This window comes from Ipomoea nil, unplaced genomic scaffold, assembly GCF_001879475.1.
Source record: "Ipomoea nil cultivar Tokyo-kokei standard unplaced genomic scaffold, Asagao_1.1 scaffold2700, whole genome shotgun sequence".
NCBI classification, from domain to species: Eukaryota; Viridiplantae; Streptophyta; class Magnoliopsida; order Solanales; family Convolvulaceae; genus Ipomoea; species Ipomoea nil.
Window position 1 is genome coordinate 1,398,520 of NW_017619128.1, and position 20,472 is coordinate 1,418,991.

The window sequence follows — 20,472 nt, forward strand, 5'->3', positions numbered from 1 at the left end:
TTCACCAAACTCGGGTAAGTCTCGGCCCTTATGGCGAGAAAACCATCCAACAAACCTTGAAACTTAAGCAAATCCAACAAGGAACTTGAAAAAGATTCCGGATCAAAAGCTTTACCTTCAAGCACAAGGTAGTGGGCATCCACCCATTCCGCTTTTCTAGCCAAACTTGACCTTCTAGGCATGGTGAAAGATGATCCAAACAAAGCCCACAACTTCTTCTTCTTCTTCTTCTACACTCTCGCGGCTCTCTCTCTCTCTCTCTCGGCTGCTCGGCGACATGGCACAGCAGACGGCGGCGGCAACGGGACGGCGAACTCCGGCGACGAGGCGGCGGCGAACGGCGACGGGCAGGTGGCGCTGGGCGACGGGGTGGGGTGGCTTCGGGTAGCTCACGGGTAGGGAGAAGGAAAAAGAGATGAAGAGAATTTGGGGAAAGAAATTAGGGATTTGGGTGAGATTGGGGAAAAAGAGGATTAAATTTGGGGATTTTGAACAAAGTGGGATTTAAGGTTTAGAAAGAATTAAAATTGGTTATGTTTCAAGAAAGATAATTGGCTTAAGTGGTTTAGAGGTTGGGTGGAAAGAAATTGGCTAAGGTTCGAAACTCAAAGGCTATAAAGAAACATTAGGCTCAATTTTTAGGCTACACAAGAAAAGATTTTGGTAGGGATTGGCTATTTTTCCAAATCAAAGAATACTTGGAAAATTTAGGGAAAAGCTCAAGGAATTGGTGTAAGAACAACCAAGTCCAAGGGTGAAAGAATTGGGTTAAGCACAAGGTAACTCAAGGATAGATGGCTACCACAAACAAGATGCCAACTAAAGAAAACACTTAGCAAGAAAAGAGTCTATACTAAGCACCTCAACGAAAAACAAGCAAGGGAAACAAGCCAAGGATTGCCAAACAAAGACAACTGCGAAACACAAGATAACACCCAAGGCAATAAAGGACACAAAGACAACTACGAAACACAAGATAACACCGAAGGCAACAAAGAACACAAAGCTCTCGGGGACACAAGGATAGGCTCAAAACAAGGGTTACCTGCTAGCTCCTCCTCCACCAGACCCTCCGACTCCGCCTGCGAACGCGCCATCACAAAAACTCTCCCCGACGGCCTAGCTCCAACAGCTCCACGACTCGAACTCACTCCTGATGCTCCTTCGGCTCCCAGGGGTGGCGGCAACACTCTCTGACCAACAAGCTGAGGACACTCCGCAACTCTATGACCAACAACCCCACAGCGAAAACACTTAAACGCCTGGCCAGAGCAAACTTGACCCGGATGCACCTTCCCACACTTGCGACAACCAACCGACTTAGCTTGAACCGGAGGCTCCATCCTAACTGGTCCTTGAAACGAAGATGACACAACTCTAGCCGGAAAACTCGGTCGGGGCTTCTTGAAAGCAAAAGAACCACCACTCTCAACTCTCTTCCTAGCCAACTCAAGCGAACTCTTCTGAAGCTGCTGAACACGAAACAGATCCACGGCACACAGATACGCATCCTTGAGGGAACTAGGTCTACTCACCGTCAACGCTTTTCGTGCCTCATAATTCATACCGGCAACGAAACGCTCAACTTTGGCAAGCTCTGTAGGCACCAACACCCTCGCGAAGCGCGCCAACTCTAGGAACTTCTTGTGGTACTCCACCACAGATAGGGGTCCTTGCTGCAGATGAAGGAACTCATCAAACATGGCGGCTCGCACATGCGCTGGGTAGAACCTTTCGCGCATCCTGTCCTTGAGCACGGTCCAATCAAACCCAGGCTCTTCAAGAAAGGCCGGACTCTCGTGAACCCACCACAGATCAGCTTCTTGGCAGAAGTAGAACGTTGCCAGTTCTACTCTCCTCTCTTCGGGACAACCCACCACGGTAAAGATCTTATCAAACACCCGTAGCCACTCTTCAAGGACTACAGGGTCTTCTTCACCAGCAAAGGAAGGCGGCCGATGCCCAGACACAAGGCGACCCACATCACGGTGCCCAACAGGAGGCAGAGGCGGCACAGCTTGATTGTTGTTCAACAGAGCTTCACTGAGAGACTGCATCATCTGCGTCAACTGATGGAGATTCTGGGCGAGCTGCTCGTTGGTCGGGGTCTCTGGGGAGCGGGCGCGAGGACGAGGAGGCATCGCACTTCTGCTACAACAACAAGGTTACCACAAAAAAAACAAGCAAGCAAGCAAGACAGAAAACAACACACATCTCACCGTGCAACCTAGAGTCCTAAGCCTAACACTTAACTCCTTAAGGTCGCTTAGAGGTCTCAAAACACACTTAAACACTTAGAAAGTCTAGACTCAACTCCTCCTAGGCTCTAAACCAAGGTTCAAACCTAGGCTCTGATACCAACTGTAACACCCCCCCCCCCCCCCCCCCCCAAAACAAGACTACTTAAAACGAGTCTTAACACCTGCAAATCAAGCACAAAACTAGCACGGCGGAAGATAAAAAGATAACTGGATAAAAAGGAATCCAAAATGGGGTGTTATGCCACGTATACCACACTAGGTATACGCTACGGCGACAATCTGCAAGTGTAACACTATCCCAAAAACAACCAAACTAGAACAATCTAAAGACATTGGCACACAGGCCTCAACAACACTGTCTAAAGATACAGGTGCTAAGCTACCGGCTCTAGACATCGCGCTCGACTACGCACCACCTGAAAGATACAAAGATAAACATCGGGGCGACGCCCGGTCAACGAAAGATGCTAGTAACCCACCAATACCGTTAAGTATCATAAATAGGTAGATATATAATATGAAAACCATTTTCGAAACGGAATACATATTTATAAGTCAAAACCAAGATCAAAAGACAACACAAGACTCACCACTAGCAAGGACAAAACTGGGAACACATCCCAAACCACAAAGGTTAACCACACACAAGGATAAAGAGCAACGGCAACACATGCCAAAACACCACACCACAAGCCTCCGTGACTACACACGTCACGAGAGAAGAGAACTCACCACAACAACGGCTTCACAAGCCCTCGTGACATCACCCATCACGAGTTGATATGCCTTCCTTATGCCCTGTTCCAACCTTATGGCTACCCCCAACCTTGTACCTTCGGTGCCAACCATTACCTCCAGAAAGCCCCTGTACAGCCAAGTCCAACCTTATTCCTCCGGGACCGTCGTCCCCCACCTATAACCACCAACGAAAACCCACCAATTCACGGCAACACATGCCCGGATAACACAATGTTATCCCCCAAACACGTGGACTCAGCCACAACTCCATGAAATCACGTCACGGCCACCACGAGGACCGCTGCAATACCTTGGTGACTAGCGTCCCATACCACTAATCGTGCAATCCAGGTAAAGCCACACATGCACCACCACTCACGCGAAACAAGCAACGGATTGCAAAAGAGGTACGAAACATACTCAAATAAGAGACAGGTCACCACCCATCGACAACAACGATGCTAGCATTAGGATAATAACTAGCAAGCTCAACAACGAGGAAACTCAAGATAGTTCCGAGGAACACACAAGACACCACACGGTTCAACGAAACACTGTGTTGAACACTTAGCACGATACACAACACCAAAGATCCTACATGGATACCTACCATAAAGCTCTAGACCTACGAAACATCAAGAAGACGCTCAAATAGTTCCACAAAAGAACAACGGAAGGCCAAAAGATCAAAGACCAAGACAAACGAAACACGGGGAACAAATCCCACTCCAACATCACTGTGTTCCCCGCGGGTGGACCCACGGGTAGTGCCCCACCCGTGGTCCCGCCCGCGGGTACAACACCCACAAGGCATACGTTCCCGCGGGTAGGCCGGCGGGTGGTGCCCCGCCCGCCGTTCCGCCCGCGGGTACGTCCCTGTACCACAACAAATCCCTTCGGGGATTTTCTCCTCCAAACACAAATTCAAGTCCAAAACATGCCAAATCTCACCAAGCACAACAAAATGACTTGAACCAAGGAAAATGCCAAGCAATGGCACAAAGGAAACCTAAACACAAGCTCTAGATATGCAATATCACAAGATAAATGCATAAACTCTCACATTTCATAGCAAAACACATGTAGAAGCCAAGAAATCATATATAGGTAAGTAAAATAGGTTTTGTAGAGCATGGGTTACCTCTTGAAGACCAAAAGACTCTTCTTACACCACAACAAGCTCTCCACTAAGCTCACTAGCCAAACCCACTTCAAGATCAAACCAAAAGATCATAAAGATCCAACCTTTAAGAAAAAGACAACTAAGATGGAACCAAAAAGACTAGACAAGCTTAGATCTTACCCTTCTAGATGCCAAAATAGAGGAAAGATTGAATTTTGGAAGCAAAACTTGGAATCTTGACAAAGGCTTCTTTTGGCTTGAAGAACAAGCTACTCTTGTTTTCTAGAGAGAAGGTAGAGATATTTTCTAGGAAATGTAAGGGAATGAAATGAAGAAGTCTTCTAGGTTTAGGTTACAAAACTAGCTCTTGGTGAAAAGACAAGGATACCCTTACTAACTTTTAGAAAGTGTAAGGAACAAGGGAACTCCTCTCAAAGCACAAGGTACAACACCACTTAAAGATTGACTAGTCAAATACTAGTCCTTGAGTATCAAAAATCAGGATTTTAGGAATCAATTCCTCAAAAGAAATAGAATTAATTACTCAATTAATTCATGGTTTGGAGTGTGGATTTTTGGGTTGTCACAATATATATATATATATATATATATATATATATATATATATATATATATATATATATATATATATATATATATATATATATATATAATTTGTTATATCTACAAAATCTTTACCATTAAGGTTGACAAGATAGTGTGATGATTATTCTTTCTAACATAAATGAGAACATCTTTTTATAGTAGTTGAACATACTTACTACAAAAATTTTCTCTCTCTCTCTCTCTCTCTCTCTCTCTCTCTCTCTCTCTCTCTCTCTCTCGGTTACCGTTTTTTATTGGAATAAATTTAGCACTCCTTGTATTATTATTTCAGGAAAATTGGTATCAGTATATCCAATTTTGGCGCTACAAAGCAGACAAACCGGATGGATAATATAGAACCTAAATCAACTATCAGTTAGGTCAAAGGTTGAAACTCTTGGAATTTTCAAAATAACCCTCTATTCTTTAATGATCTAAAATAATAACAAGAGGATATTTTTGTAAAAGGCCCCTCTCCACCAATCGGCCAACAGTCACCATTCTCCACTCAAAACATCAAAGCTTTCATCTTCTCAACCATCTTCTTTCATAGCCGAAAAATCTCAAACCCTACTCACCCTTTATCAAAAATATTATGGCAAACATTGGAGATTCATGCTCACAACGGAATGAGAAACAATCTACATAAATCAATGTCACCAAGCTAGCCATTGGAATCAAAGCAGGAGGAAGCTTTGACCCCCACGGATTTCCCAAAACGGCCAAGAACTCGGAATTGGCTCAGAAAATCATCCATGCACTCCAAAGCAGCGAACTTATGAGGTTATGTTCCTATCCATACTCTGGTTTCTATGATGAAGATGTAGCAGATTTTTATGTCAATGCCAAAGTTGTTGGTTAGACTATTGAGTCCACCGTAAATGGAACTCTCATCACCATTGATGAACAAGAGTTACATTCAACGTTTGGACTACTCGTGTCTAGTCCAAAACGACCACTGATGGACTTAGACATACATGCATATGATCACGCCGAAGTCTGGGCAGAAATTCGACATGAGAATACATCTCTTGAGCCCAATCTTTCTGGCTAAAAATCTGACTTGAAGCCAGAATATGAAATGCTAGTCAAAATTATCTACAAATGTATTATGTGCAAGTTAAACAGTATGGAGGACATATCACCTACAAGAATTGGTTATTTGCATGCTTTGATGTCTGGTGTTAAGGGAGACTGGAACAAGCTAATATTGAGCCGGATTACTCATTTTGTGAAAGGTGCAAAAATTAGGAATGGGAGGTTTAACTGTGTTCTAGGTTTCGGGTTGCTTATTGGAGAAATAATCAAACAAAAAGAATTGACTATGAGAGCTAGAAAGCCCTTTGGGAATAATCAGATACTCTACAAAGCCCATGAGATTACAACCGAGTCTACTCCCAAAAGAAAAAGAAAACCGAGAGGTATTCCAGCTAGAAAAAGACCAGTGGCAGAAATTCTTGGTTTAAACCCTCAACTCACAACCCAACCTCATGAAAATGCCACTACTAGCCTCAATCCTACCACAAGTTCCAACCCTACCTCAAGTCATGACCCAAATTCAATCCACAATCCTATCTCAAGCCATGACACTAACCTGAGCCAAAATCATACCACTAGCCTCAATCAAAATTCCAACCAAAACACTACCACAAATTTCTTGAACCCATCCTCTCGGATAGCCCTACTAGAGAACATGCCAAATGAGACAATTTATCAAGTTGATGGATTCGATTCAACCTTGGCAAATGAAATCAAAGAGTCATAAATTGGAGACAATAGAGACTTAGTTCATACCAAGAATTGATGACTTAAGGTCCTAGCATGGAAAATGAAGAAGTGTTCTCTTTGAATTGGACTGACTGCCAAGAAGTTGCCCGAGCAACAATGTTATCAACCATAAATGGAGTTTTCATATCCAAGCTAAAAGCCAAGCTGGCCGAAACTACTCAAGCCAACACCATACAAGAAAACATGCCAGCTGGAAATGAATTTTTGGTTGATGATGATGATTTTGATCAAGCCTTTGAGTTCTCTAGACACGTCACAAATTCAGAAGCTGCAAATGGCACACAAGCTCAACTCTTTGATCACAATAGTGTGAGTCCAATTTTTATGGACATTGATCTTTATGATGTTAGTGTGTTGAATCGGACTGAAATTAGCCATGAAAACCAAGCCATGCAAGCCAGCCATCACACGGAGGAAACACAGTCACGACATGCAGAAAGTGTTCAAGGTGATACACCCTTGTTGGAAGAGCACACACCGGAAAGAGCAAGAAATGTGCTAGAAAATCAAGCACAATCTCACTTGCTTGGAGATAATTCTGCTCAAGAAGGAGCAAGAACCCTTTCCGCAAACCAAGAAGAACACAACCTTGATGGCACTACTTCAAATGCTCATTTGAAAAATCTGGAAGGCATTGTGCTAGGTTTAGTAGACAGAATGGAGAGTATGATTCAAGGAATTTATACTCATGTGGATCACATTGTAAACACACAAACAGGAAAAATTGAAGGCTCATTTGATGAAAATAGAAAGAGCCAAATTAATTTAAATAATTAATTTTGGTCCTACAAGTATTCATGCGGGAAAGAAGTATTAAACAATGGCGTTACAACAAATAACTGGATGAGCCTAACGGCAAAATGGTAGAAGTCCTTACATACAATGATCACACCCGAGATTGATTGCCCCCAAAGACTTACTTTTGACAAGTCAGAATTCGAAGGAGCACAATGTTTCTACAAGCAAGATGTGCCCAAGGAGCACAATGTGTCAAAAAAAATTTTACAAGTCAAAATTCGAAGGAGCACAATGTTTTTACAAGCAAGATGTGCCCAAGGAGCACAATGTGTCAAACAAGCAATAAGTGCCGAGGTCAAACAAGCAAGATCCAAAGGAGCACGATGTCTGAACAAGCAAGATGTGTCCAAAGGAGCACAATGTGTCTTTTAAGGAGCAAATTGTGGCAAAGAAGCAAGATGATCAGAAAATAGATAAATTCGAAAGAATTTATTTTGATTCATCTCACATTCCACAAGAATCCAAATTGCCTGAAGATATGATCAGGACAGTGAAAAATTTATGAAGGCATGGATAAAAAATCTTATCCTAGAAATAAATTCTATTAGAAGGATTTATTGCAAAGACACGTTGGAAATTCAAAATTGGCAAAGATAATAATATTTTAGAAACAACTTGAAAATCAAGTTGGAATAAAATATTATCTTGTCAGGCAAGTTGACAATCAAATCAAAATTGAAGACCTACTATTGTCAACAATATCAGGCTATGAAGATTCAAATTTCAAATATCAAATTATTCCACTCCAACGGATATATTTGATTATCTATAAAAGGCCATGAAGACTTGAAGAAGACACATGACTCACAACACATAGAAGCGAAGTGCGAAAAAGATCTATACGATCAAAATTCTCTTGTGTCAAAATATTCATTGAAATATCAAGAAGAGAGACTTAGTCTGAATAGTCTCAAAATTATTAGTTGGAGAGAGATACAATTACCTTTGTATTTGTAATTGTAAAAAGAGTATAGTTGTGTGCGAAATACTCTAGTGAGTGTTGTTGTGTGCAAAACACTCGTAGTTGCTAAGTGTAGCTGTGTGCAAGATACTTAGTTGGCGTTGAGTATAGCTGTGTGCGAAATACTCGTAGTTGAGTGTAGCTATGTGCGAGACACTCGGAGTTGGGTGTAGCTATGTGCAAGACATCCGGAAGAAGTGCTTGTATAGCGCTTATACACTATTGTAACTGTGTGTGAAAAATAGTGAATTACTCCTAGAAGTGAATGGAGTAAAGTGGACTAGGAAGGTTACGCCACTTCCGAACCACTATAAATTGCCTCTCTCATTTACATACCGCACTTACATAATTCGCTTTATTTATTTATTTTATTTGACTAACCCGTTTACTATTCACTGTCAATCTTAATCTTTCGGGTTTAGTGTGTTTTCACGTATGCATGTAACTCAAACTTATCATGCTTAACATTTGAATTATTCTAAGCAAGTTTGACGTGTTGCATGTGACACATATCATGCGGTTGACTTAGCACGAAGTCTTATTTATAATCTTGAATAATATTGTTAAATATTGAATGAACCATCTCCTTTAAATATTCAAGATATTCATGTTACTTTACACATCATTTGAACTTATCTAACATGTGCATGTGATTCAATTTATTGTTTGGGCATAACTCTTTATACATATTTATTCCGATGTGCACTTCAAGTTAAATACTTCTCTATTTACTTGTTATTTAGAGTTGAAATTACCAAAGAGTTATTAATTGTGAAAAAGTTTAGAAAGTCTATTCACCCCCCCCCCCCCCCCCCCTCTAGACTTTCTACCACCCTATCGGGACCATCATAATTGTAGATGTATTATTTGTACTAAGGTGTTTTGCTCTAAAAGAGGACCAAGTAATTTATTTGACAATTATTAGTTTATGATTTCATATTTGTTTTGCCAAGTTATGAGTTATACAGATTTCATATTACCTTTGGATATGTACTTTGCTATGTGATTCTTAAGGAAATTTATTTTTGCTATAATGGGCTATTTGATTATAAGAATTAGAGTTTATTTCCAAAAAAAAAAAGAAAAAAAAAATTAGAGTAAATTACTAAAATAGTCCCTTGACTATAGCGAAATTATCAATTTGGTCCTTGACTATATTTTTGACCAATTAAGTCCCTCAACTTTAAAAATCTTAATCACTTTGGTCCTTCATTTGTTTTTCCGTTAGAAATCAGTTAACTTAGGACCAAATTGGAAATTTTGCTATAGTCAAGGGACCATTTCAGTAATTAACTTTAGGGGTGGGCATTTCGATTCAGTTTTCTCGAATTGAACCAAACCGAACAACCGAATGGTAATGGATTCTTGTATACTGAACGGTTCGGTAAAATATCGAACCGAACTGAATTATAAGGGTAAAAAATCGAACAGAACCAAATGCCGACAGAGCATGCAGCAAAGGACTTGGATTTAATACTTTATTATTATTATTATTATTATTATTATTATTATTATTATTATTATTATATTTTGTTAAAAAAATCAAATGGTATTCGGCTCGGTTTGGCTTTTTACCGAACAATTAGGTTCGGTTCGGTATACAAGAATTCATTACAGTTCGGTTGTTCAGTATATTACCGAACCGAACTAGTTCTGTTCGGGAAAATCAAACCGAATTGCCCACCCCTAAAGTTAATTACTGGAATGATCACTTGACTATAGTGAAATTACCAATTTGGTCCCAACTCCCAAGTTAACGGATGTCTAACGGCAAAACAAACGAAGGACCAAATTGGTCAAAAAATAGTCAAGGGCCAAATTGGTAATTTCGCTATAGTTAAGGGACTATTTCGGTAATCAACTCTAATAATTATTTTGAATGTTTGGTCAAACTCATGAGGCAACCTACATTCTGTTGTTGGTTTTGTTCGGCTTGGAACGTTTCTAAGTGCTCATTCCGAATCGTCGAGCTTGGCTCATTCCGAATCGTCGAGTCTTTACTTTTGAATTATGTGTTGGAATGTTCTATCTAGCTCATTATGAATCATTGAGTCTGACTCATTCTGAACCGTCGAGTCTTTTTGAACCATTATGCCGATAATGACCTGCGCCACAAGATATAATAGTGGTTGTAGGTTGCCAATGAGTCATATGTTAATGAATGATTTGACCTTTTGAAAGTATTGTATTATGAAATAATGTTGATGCCCATGTAGCTAAAGTTTTCTATTTTCGGAACTTGTGTGTATAGTTTGATGGAATTATATTATGACTTCGATATAGTTTTAAAATCGAGATTTGCATCTATTTATTACTCTAAAGTTTATTGTATTCTATTAAGGTTACTTGATCCGGGGTTGAGAAGAGTACCACTTACTGGGCATTAGCTCATTATTTGTGTTTTCCTCATGTTTCAGAGTAGTTAAGACATATGAAAAACACAAGCACAAGTGGTGGGGTCTCGAAGGTGACTTTTGAAACTAGGAGATTTAGTCCTAGTATTGGAGCTTATCACGGATTTTTGTTTATTTGGATATTTCATTTGACCCTTTGTATTTTTGGTAAACCATTGTGCTTGGTTTTGGTATTTGTGATGCATTTTGGACATACTATTCTTGATTGTAAATATTTAATAGTGGATTTGATGAATTTTTGAGAAGAACTTGATTATAGTTTGCCATTTTGGGTTGTGATGAAATTATTATGTATTCAAGTGTTATTATGAAGGTTCCGAGAGGTATGCATGGTTAGGCTTTGTATTGTAACAAGTTTTCAAGTAACGATACGGTCGGGTCATGTCCTATGGGGTGTGACATTAGTAGTGCATTTATGAATGTTTTTTCCCCTTGAGAGATTACACCTTCCATGTTTCCGCCCACATCATTCTTGATAGCATAATCATATATACCTAGAGAGAAATTAAGTTATTATCCTTTAAAAAAATTCTAAATGATCGTGAAGGGCTTTTAGTTCTTTGCTTTTGATACAAAATTTTGGGTTAGTATTTCTCTATAAGTTTTGCTGCTAATGTGAGGCACATTCATCCTTAATCTATATTTCATGACAGGTTTCTGCAGGGTAATTATTTGAGCGGACTAATTCGGAAACCTTTCTTTTCTTGAAAATATGCAAGATACTTATTTTACTCAAATACTCTATATCCTTTTACATGTTGGTTTCATCACCATCCTTGTTTGACGTTTTAAGAAACTGTTTCCCGATCTGGGTAAGATTATTGTTATCTTTACTACTAGATAACTGTTCTTCTGAAAATCAATATTAAACTCAACTATCAACTTTCTTGTGTGCACCTATATGATATTCATTTCCAGATTTTATGAAACTCATTGTCAAGAACTGAGCCAAAAGAGGACATGCCTAGGTCCTTTCTCTGACAAATGCCCTTGCTTTGCCTGCAGTGAATTCAACCCGTGTGAAGTTTAGTCAATTTGCAAATGGAAAAGTTCTTATGGCTACCGGCCAGAGCTTTTCTATTTCAAAATTTTTTATGTTGTTGCTTAGGAACCATTAAGTGCCATGTCTGCTACTTGTTTCTGTATTGATTTGTCTCATTATATACACAACAGCTTTGTTCATTAATATGGAGGTGACTGTCAGAAATCAAAATTGATGCTACTTTGTTTTGTGTAGGGATCTTTCAAGCAACTCTCTCAGTCGAAATATTCCACAATCATTGGGGAAGTTGAACAAACAATGTTGAAAATTATGAAATTTCCCACCACCTAAAAGTGATCTTAAATCAAGTCGAAAGCAAAAAGTGGTCGGAAATAGTAACAAAGGTTTTTCCGGATACCAAAAGTGGTCGGAATAAGGCTTTCGACTTGATTTAAGATCACTTTCAGGTGGTCGGAAATTCCATAATTTCCAGCAATGAAAACGATTATGTTGTGAGTGTGTTGGTCCCAGTAGGGTGCGAAAAGTTTAGAGAGAGGTGAATAGACTTTTCTAACAATTTCAAATTTAAAACACTTCGTAATTTCAACTCTAAGTAATAATAAATAATCAAATATTCAATTTAGAGTGCACAGCGAAATAATTGTACGAAGAAGTGTTATGCTTAAAGTGAAGTGCTCAGTGATGTGTACTACACATGCAACATGATGGAAGAACTTAAAATAGCTTAGAAATGATGTATGGAAAGTTTGACTTGCTTGCATACATGAAAAGCAACAAACCTAGATAGATAAAGTTATGCAATGAATGGTTACTGGGTTAGTCAAATAATAAGCATGTAGAGTAAAATATGTAAGTGCAGTAAGTAAATGAGAGAGAGAATTTATAGTGGTTCGGAAGTGGTGTAATCTTCCTACTCCACTCTACTCCTTTCACTCCAAGGAGGAATTCACTATCAGTGTAACAACCCAAAATTTTATTTTATAAATCCGGTATTAAGAAGTTCCAAAATAGCCGTTTTCACTCCATTAAAAATTTTTGCGATCAATTGGTGTTTGAATAAAATATTTTCGTCACATTTTAAATTAATTCGACACCAAAAATGGATTCTGTTAGAAAATTCCTAAGTTTTCGGGTACTTCGCGTACAAAGATTTAAATCGAGAAATTTATCTGAGTGAGACCGGGAGAATTCAAAAAGATTTTAAACAAGTATTCATCCAAATAGCTTTTTGAGAAAATTCATTTTCAACCCCAAAGTATTCAAAGTTAGCATTTCTAGCCCATGGTCCATGATACAAGGTGAACCATGAAATCTTATAAGCTTTGTCTGAGATATTTTGAGCAAGCAAATTTACTCTTTTGCCATCCACCAATCATAAGAGATCATCCTAGGGTTTCGTACCCTATAAAAACCACCCTATCTCTCCATTGTTTCCTGATCTCATTTCCCTTGCCTCTCCAAGCCAAGTCTGATGGAAGAAAATATTCACAGTAAGCTATTCTCCATCCATCACTCCTTCACTTTGCTTCTTGAGTTTTTCTCCTTTAGCTTTCCAACCTCTTAGATACTTAGGCCTAGCTTTTGTGGTTGCTTTGAGGTGCTTAGGTGGTGAATGGAGTGGTGTATGAGTAGGGTGGGGGCTGAGATCCACACAAGGAAGAAGGACAAGAGAAGAAGTCTACAAGAGGTATAACCACATGAATTCCTTCTTGAAACTGGGCTCTGTGAAGCCTTAATATTGAGTAGAAATGAGTAGGAACTATGAGATTTTGTTGTGTTTATGCTTAAAAGTGATCTAGTATTTGTTTATGAGTTGTTGAGAATGTTTTGGACTTGTTTGGATTAAGTTTTGCAAATGAGAAAGCCTTCTGGTGCACACACAGTGTGCACTAGATCAGACCAGTGGCCCTAGCCGCGGCCCTAGAGGAGGGCCGCCGGCTAGAGCCATGGTTACACGGGCCTAGGGCACGGCCCTAGAGGAGGGCCGTCGCCTAGACTCGTTGGAGTAACGGGGCACATGGGGCGGACCATGAGGAGTCCCGCCCCAGGTCCCTGACTTTGATTCTAAGAAGAATCTGTGTAGTGGCCGGGCCCTTGTGGCTCAGCTACGTGTTATTTCGGGCCAAGTGTTACGGCCCCTTGTGGCTCGGCTCTTCGGGACCGTCTCGACGCACGTTTTGGCTTTGATTTCGTTGAATTTGGATTAAAAACGAGTATGTTATGAAGGATTTTGTGAAGAATTGCTACACAGAGTATATATTTGCTTAGTCACTGTGTATGAGAAATATTTGGTTATGTGATCTGATGATATTTTTGTGTTGAGTAAAGAAGCATGATCATTTGAGAATATGATTTAGTATGAAAGCATGACTAGTTTGCACTAGTACAAAAAACATCAATAAAATCGACTAATTCGCGTCCAAAGTTAGAACTTTGGACGCCTAAAATGTAATGCGGTAGCATTTTTGTAATTAAAATGCCACTATATAAATAATTTTCTTCTTTTTTTTTTTTAATTTTAAAACAGTATTGGCGTCCAAAGCTCTGTACTTTGGACGCCAATAATAAAAGTCTTCTATTATTCGCGTCCAAAGCTCAATACTTTGGACGCGAATAATAGAATCTCATCCATCACTCGCGTCCAAAGCTCAATACTTTGGACGCGAATAATAGAATCTCATTCATCACTCGCGTCCAAAGTGGCAAACTTTGGACGCCAATTATTTTTTTTAATCCAAACCCTAGCAACCTAGTAGCTACGCGTAAACCATCTCCATCCGCTCTAATCTTCATCCGCTCCGACCTTTCTCTCTCTCTCTATGGCGTCTTCTTGTTTCTGCCCACCCAATCCCGCCTTCTCCCCACACTCCCACCGCAAAGCCACCCTATGTGACTTCGTCGTGCGCCTCCCTGCCTCCGCTACTCTTCCTTCTCGGTGCCGTTTGGAGTATAATGCTCCCAACCGACTAAAGGTGTTTGCAAGCTCCGCGGTTCCCGCGATGGATCAGTCTCCTCAGAGTAAAGCATCTTCTCCCGTCCCCACGGTTGTTGAGGTTGATTTGGGTGACCGGAGCTACCCGATTTACATCGGCTCTGGTCTTCTTCATAAACCCGAGTTTCTTCAGAGGTAACTCTTTACTCTTCTTCTTCTTCTTCTTCTTCTTCTATGGTGTTTCTCTGATTGAATTTTAGTTAATCCATCTAAAGCTCTGTTTTATTTTTTAATTACTCTACGTTGATTCTCGGTATGCCTAAGTGTTTGTTTGTTTGTTTCCTTCACGATGTAGCTAGTTTTTATCATTAATTTTAGGATCACAATCTTTTCCTGCTTTATTACATTACAGGCATATTCATGGCAAGAAAGTTCTTATAGTCACAAATACTACAGTAGCTCCATTATATCTGGACAAAACTATCAGTGCTTTAACAGATGGAAATCCTAATGTTAGTGTTGAAACTGTGATCTTGCTAGATGGAGAGAAATTTAAGAACATGGTAGGTATCTCGAGGCCTTGATATATGAATTTCAAGAGAAAAGAAAAATCAAAAAAACTGGTGTGATTATGATTTCGTTGGTGTTTTTTGCAGGAAACTCTCATGAAAGTTTTTGATAAAGCTATTGAATCACGATTGGACCGACGGTGTACATTTGTTGCTCTCGGTGGTGGAGTTATTGGTGATATGTGTGGATATGCTGCTGCTTCTTATCTCCGGGGAGTTAATTTTATTCAGATTCCTACAACTGTTATGGCACAGGTACAATGAGTTTCCCTCTTTTGAATCTAACTAATTGTATATGAGGCTAGCAATTTTTATTTTGTATCAAAAGTAGCACACAATCTGAATTAAGGTATTTTTTTTTTTTTGGGTTTGTTTTAGAGGGTGGGTCTGACTTGGGTTTTACTTGATGAGTATTTATGAGGGTGAAATCAATGTCTGTGCTCTATTGACTAATTCTGGACACTTTTTTCCAGCTCTTTATTGCACTGGGTTTCTGTTTTCTTGAACATTAAAGAAGAGGTTGGGGAGTGGGGTCTTGAGTCTTCATTAAAGCTTGAACCTTTGTTGCTTGATTTATGCTGTTTTCTATCCTGCATTTTGTTTCTTCAGGTGTGAATTGAATTGGGTATTTGGTTAAATCTTTTATTTTTTAGTTTTACCCAACTCTTTGAGGGTAGCTATTCAATATTTCATATGTTTTGCATATTGTTGGGCTTACTTTTCAAGAAATATCTCTAATATGGTGTAAAGATCAAACTGTTTATGCTATCCAATTTCTCCATTGTTTTCTAATATGGTGTAAAGATCAAATTGTTTATGTTATCCAATTTCTCTATAGTTTTCTAAATTCTATCTAGAACCCTGAAAATGATGGATCTTTTGCAGTTGAGTTTCTCTAATTTTGGTGTTTTTCCTGGAAAATTCAACCAGTGCTGCCTGTTTTCTTTCTGAATTTTTCTAGTTCTTTAAAAATGGATATGGGTGGCAAGGATGAGTTCGAGGCGGAGAGGAGAGCTGATGATGATGATGATGGTGTGAACTTGTTCAACTCAATACGCAGAAGCGAGAAATGGATTCAAGGATTACCAAATTGGGGCAACACTTATCAAGTTAAAGAATGATTTGTCAGAGGTTGAGGAGAGTGAGAAGGAACTCAAATCAACAATAGAAATGACAAGTAAGGAAATTAAGCATTACAAAGAAGAAGTAACAGGTATGTAAATCAACTTTAGAACAAATTGCACTTTTGGTCCTGTGAGTATTAGGGTACTGGCAATTTGAGTACGTGACTTTCAAAACTCCCAATTTAAACCTTTAACTATGCATTTTTTGGCAGATTTGGTCCTCCGGACCAAATTGCCGGCCAATTTTGGCCGGAAAATGATTTAATGGTTCGAATTATTTTGTGATGAGGGTAAAAACGTCATTTCACTCCCTTCTTCTTCATTCTCCCTTTCTTCTTCGTTCTTCTTCTTCTTCTTCACCTAACAAAACCTCTGAGAAATGTAAGGATTTACAGTTATCTCTTCTTCTTTTTAGAAGACTTACCATTACAAAACAAAGAACCTAAGCCAAAAAAAGTAGTTTTTGAGATGTAATTAGGTGGGATGTTTAATACTGGGCTGATTCTCACGCCATGGCCGCCGGAAGATCTACAGCTACTGCTCTTCTTTAATGGCGAACTGTTAGTATTGTTTTTCTTTGAAGAATTCAAATGGCTATGGCTTTGGGTGTTGAATAGTAATGACGAGAGTGAGCGTGATATGAATGGCTCCGACTTTGATCTCTGTTTCCGGCTGGCCCGCGGCGGCGCGTTGGGTTTGGGGTTCGGGGCGGAGCCGGTGGAATTGCTGCGGGATAGGAATTGGAGGGAGCGGACTAGGGTGTTGCCGCTGTTCAGGCTGCTGCTCCGGCGGAACTGCCAGAAGTGTTTCGCCGGCGGCGAGTCGTCGTCGTCGGATTCTGGGTTTGTTGACAGGAACTCCTTCAGCATCTTTCGGTTCTCGTCGGCATTGGAGAGCCTCTGGGGCGTTTTGGGCTCCGGCGAGGCCGCCGGGATTTTCTGATTTCCACCGGGAGGATCTGGCCGTTGGCGAAGAGCTCGTCGGCGGAAAGGGTGTGGTGGGCGGCGGCGGCGGTGGTGCAGAAGTGGAAGTCGAAGTCGATTGTGGGTTCGAAGAGGAAGGGATCGGCGGCTTGGAATTGGATGGGGACGATGTCGTCGGAATCTTGGAGATCATGGGAGAAGGAGATTCTTGGGCTCGCCGTGGAGCTTGAGGCCTCGGAGCACACATCCACGGCCATGGCGGGGGGGGGGGGTGGGTGCTTCAAGAAGATTGTTAGGTGAAGAAGAAGAAGAAGAACGAAGAAGAAAGGGAGAATGAAGAAGAAGGGAGTGAAATGACGTTTTTACCCTCGTCACAAAATAATTCGAACCATTAAATCATTTTCCGGCCAAAATTGGCCGGCAATTTGGTCCGGAGGACCAAATCTGCCAAAAAATGCATAGTTAAAGGTTTAAATTGGGAGTTTTGAAAGTCACGTACTCAAATTGCCAGTACCCTAATACTCACAGGACCAAAAGTGCAATTTGTTCATCAACTTTAGAATTATTTTCACTTTTGCTCCCATGACTAATAGGTCACTTCTACATTTGATCCTCAAGTATTAATTTTGCCACATTTGGTAGAAACCAGTCAAAATTCATCACATTTCTAGTTCAAAACCATAACAGCTTCAACGCTTTGACACTTTTGGGGAGAAACTATATGGTTTTGAATTGGAAACATGATGTAAATATGTAATCGGGTTTTCTACTAGAGGTTTGGTTGGAAAGACCAAATGTGGGTTATGTGGCAAAAATAATGCTTGGGGATCAAGTTTGATGGCAACCTAAGAGTCATGCGATAAAAAATGGAAACAATTCATGAACTTATGTATGTTGCTCTGAATAAGGTTCTTCTAGTTATTTCTTAGGCTTTGGTTATTGGACGCGAATGATTGTTTTTGTACTAGTGTACCCTGAAGCTGATAAAGCTGATTCCCCCTTAGCATGTGGATTGGGATTGGGAACAAAAACTAACCTTAAACCTCCGTATATCTTCTTATTATCTTGTTTATATGCAGAAAATTTTGGATTAGTTTGTGAGATCCTCTAATTTGTTTCTAATCTGATATGATCTGCACTGCAGAATGCATTCCAAGTTGCTTTCTTTTTCTGGAGCTGGTAAGCACTATACTGTCAAATTTTCAATGGATTTTTGGGTGTTCTTTTCACATCAATATACAATATTATATATATATATATATATATATATATATATATAGGTGTACTATTGTAACTACAACAACACTACCCTCTCATCTTTTTTGTGTGATAATGCAGGTTAAGTTTGGTTTACCTCCTTGCTTCCACAAGAATGCTGCAGACATAGCCATCAGGCTATCAATGGGGTGAGTAGTAGTTCAACCACAAATTTAAAACACCTCACATCTCTCTTCATTTATTATAATTTTTTTTTAGTAACGAGAAAAACTGGACACAAATTTAAACCACCAATTTACACTGAAAATTGGACCAAAATTTACTTCATTCTAAGGTGTTGAACTGAAAATTTGTTTTTTCTCTGAAGATGTAATTGAGAGGCTTAATGTTTTGAGGGGCAGAGGCATGGCTTCAATGTACTCTTGGTCTTGCAAGAGGTAAAGTAGTCCCAAGTGTTTGTTTTCTTGTTGTTTGTGTGAATTTCAACTTTTAAGCCTTAGTTTTACATTGATTTTGGGTATTGAACTTCTGTGATTGTTTGGATTCCCAGGACATTTTTCTTGCTTTGAGCATGAGGATATTTTATGTGGTTGATAAAGGTTATCACAATATTACATCTTAAGTAATTTATTTTAATTGTTAACATTTAGAATTTGTAGTTTATTTGTAGTAAAATGTTATTAGAATTGAAATTTTAGATTGGTGTGTTTTAGTTGATAGAATTGGTGTGTAGTATACATCTTAAATTGATTAATGTTGAATATATTATTTGGTAGTTATGTTGGGATGTACAGGAAAATATTGGTAGTTTTATAAAAAAAAAAATGTTTTTTTTTTTAATTTCTTTTTACTATACGCGTCCAAAGTTCACGAACTTTGGATGCGAATTATCATTTTTCGCGTCCAAAGTTCTTCAACTTCGGACGCGAATAATCATTTTGCGCGTCCAAAGCTACTTTGGACGCTGATTGTTTATACAATCAGCGTCCCCGCCATCTGCGTCCCAGCTACTTTTGGACGCGAATTAGCCTTAACTTTGGACGCGAATGACTGTTTCTGTACTAGTGTTGAGATATTTGATCCATGAGAATTGAAGCATATGTTGTTGCTAAAATGTGTAGAAATTGCTATGTTGCAAACCAAGCATGAAATTATATTTTTGAGTATTCCATGTTATTTTATATATGATTTAGAAGCATGTTATAGAGTACTTTAGCATTTCACATGTGTCATATTTCAAAAATGCATAAGGGGCCAACGTGAGCCCAAGAATACTTTCAAAAAAAAAAAAAAAACCATAAGCATGTGGTATATCATTCTTTGATGCATTGAGAAGTAGTAGAATTGCTGAATGCATGAGATTGGTGCATAAAAGATATATTTATGTATTATCTATATCAGTGAGGTTTTTGGAGGATACTGTTTGGACTATGTCCTCTCGGGAGATATTTATGGACATTGCGGTCCCAGTATATGTAACGCGGCGTATTCCCACGTTACGAGGTTGGAAACTTCCCACCAGGCTTGGAATCCTAGTTAGGGGGTGTGCACACTAATAGTTCGATATCTGATTCCACAGAGTTTGAACCACAAGATTGGTTCCGTAGACGGTAGGAGATATTGGGTCGGAATTATGTCGTTCCCGATGGGGTAATTCACACTTCTATGAAACCCTAAGCCGTCTACGAGTACAAGAGAGAAAGAGAGTCAACAGAGACTCAAGAAAGAGAGTCAATAAAGACTCGAGAGAAAGAAAGAGAGTCAAGAGAGACTCGATAAAGTAACAAAGAGACCTCCACAGAAAGTACTCTAATTTATAAAAGAGTGTATGAGTATATTATGTTAGACTAAAATATCACATGCATAATTACAATATATGATAATAGGATCGATAACCTCCAGCCATAGTTCTTGATACGGTTGAGCGATCCGGACTGCTGCAGAGATAACGAGTATTTTGTCTGTCACTTTACTCAGCTCTCTCTAGATGGTGTATGAGGTATGTAGTGTGAGC

The 20,472-nt window shown here is 39.4% G+C and overlaps 1 protein-coding gene and 1 long non-coding RNA gene across 3 annotated transcripts; both read left to right on the forward strand.

Annotated features, from left to right (window-relative positions):
• The first annotated feature begins 249 nt into the window (after positions 1 to 249).
• On the forward strand, positions 250 to 15,478 carry LOC109155272 (3-dehydroquinate synthase, chloroplastic-like). 2 transcript variants are annotated; one of them, XM_019302954.1, is made up of 4 exons: positions 250 to 264; positions 14,510 to 14,819; positions 15,037 to 15,187; positions 15,281 to 15,478. In XM_019302954.1, the coding sequence occupies exons 2-4, from the start codon at positions 14,512 to 14,514 to the stop codon at positions 15,455 to 15,457; spliced, it is 636 nt and encodes a 211-aa protein (XP_019158499.1). In that variant the 5' UTR covers positions 250 to 264; positions 14,510 to 14,511; the 3' UTR covers positions 15,458 to 15,478. The 2 variants fall into 2 exon arrangements, with proteins under 2 accessions (XP_019158499.1, XP_019158500.1); XM_019302955.1 differs by lacking the exon at positions 250 to 264 and adding an exon at positions 4,954 to 4,968.
• A 2,294-nt stretch (positions 15,479 to 17,772) lies between these two features.
• LOC109155273 lies at positions 17,773 to 19,177 on the forward strand. Its single transcript, XR_002049881.1, has 4 exons — positions 17,773 to 18,419; positions 18,579 to 18,646; positions 18,826 to 18,895; positions 19,009 to 19,177. It is a non-coding gene; the product is annotated as an uncharacterized LOC109155273 (long non-coding RNA).
• Positions 19,178 to 20,472: the final 1,295 nt, after the last annotated feature.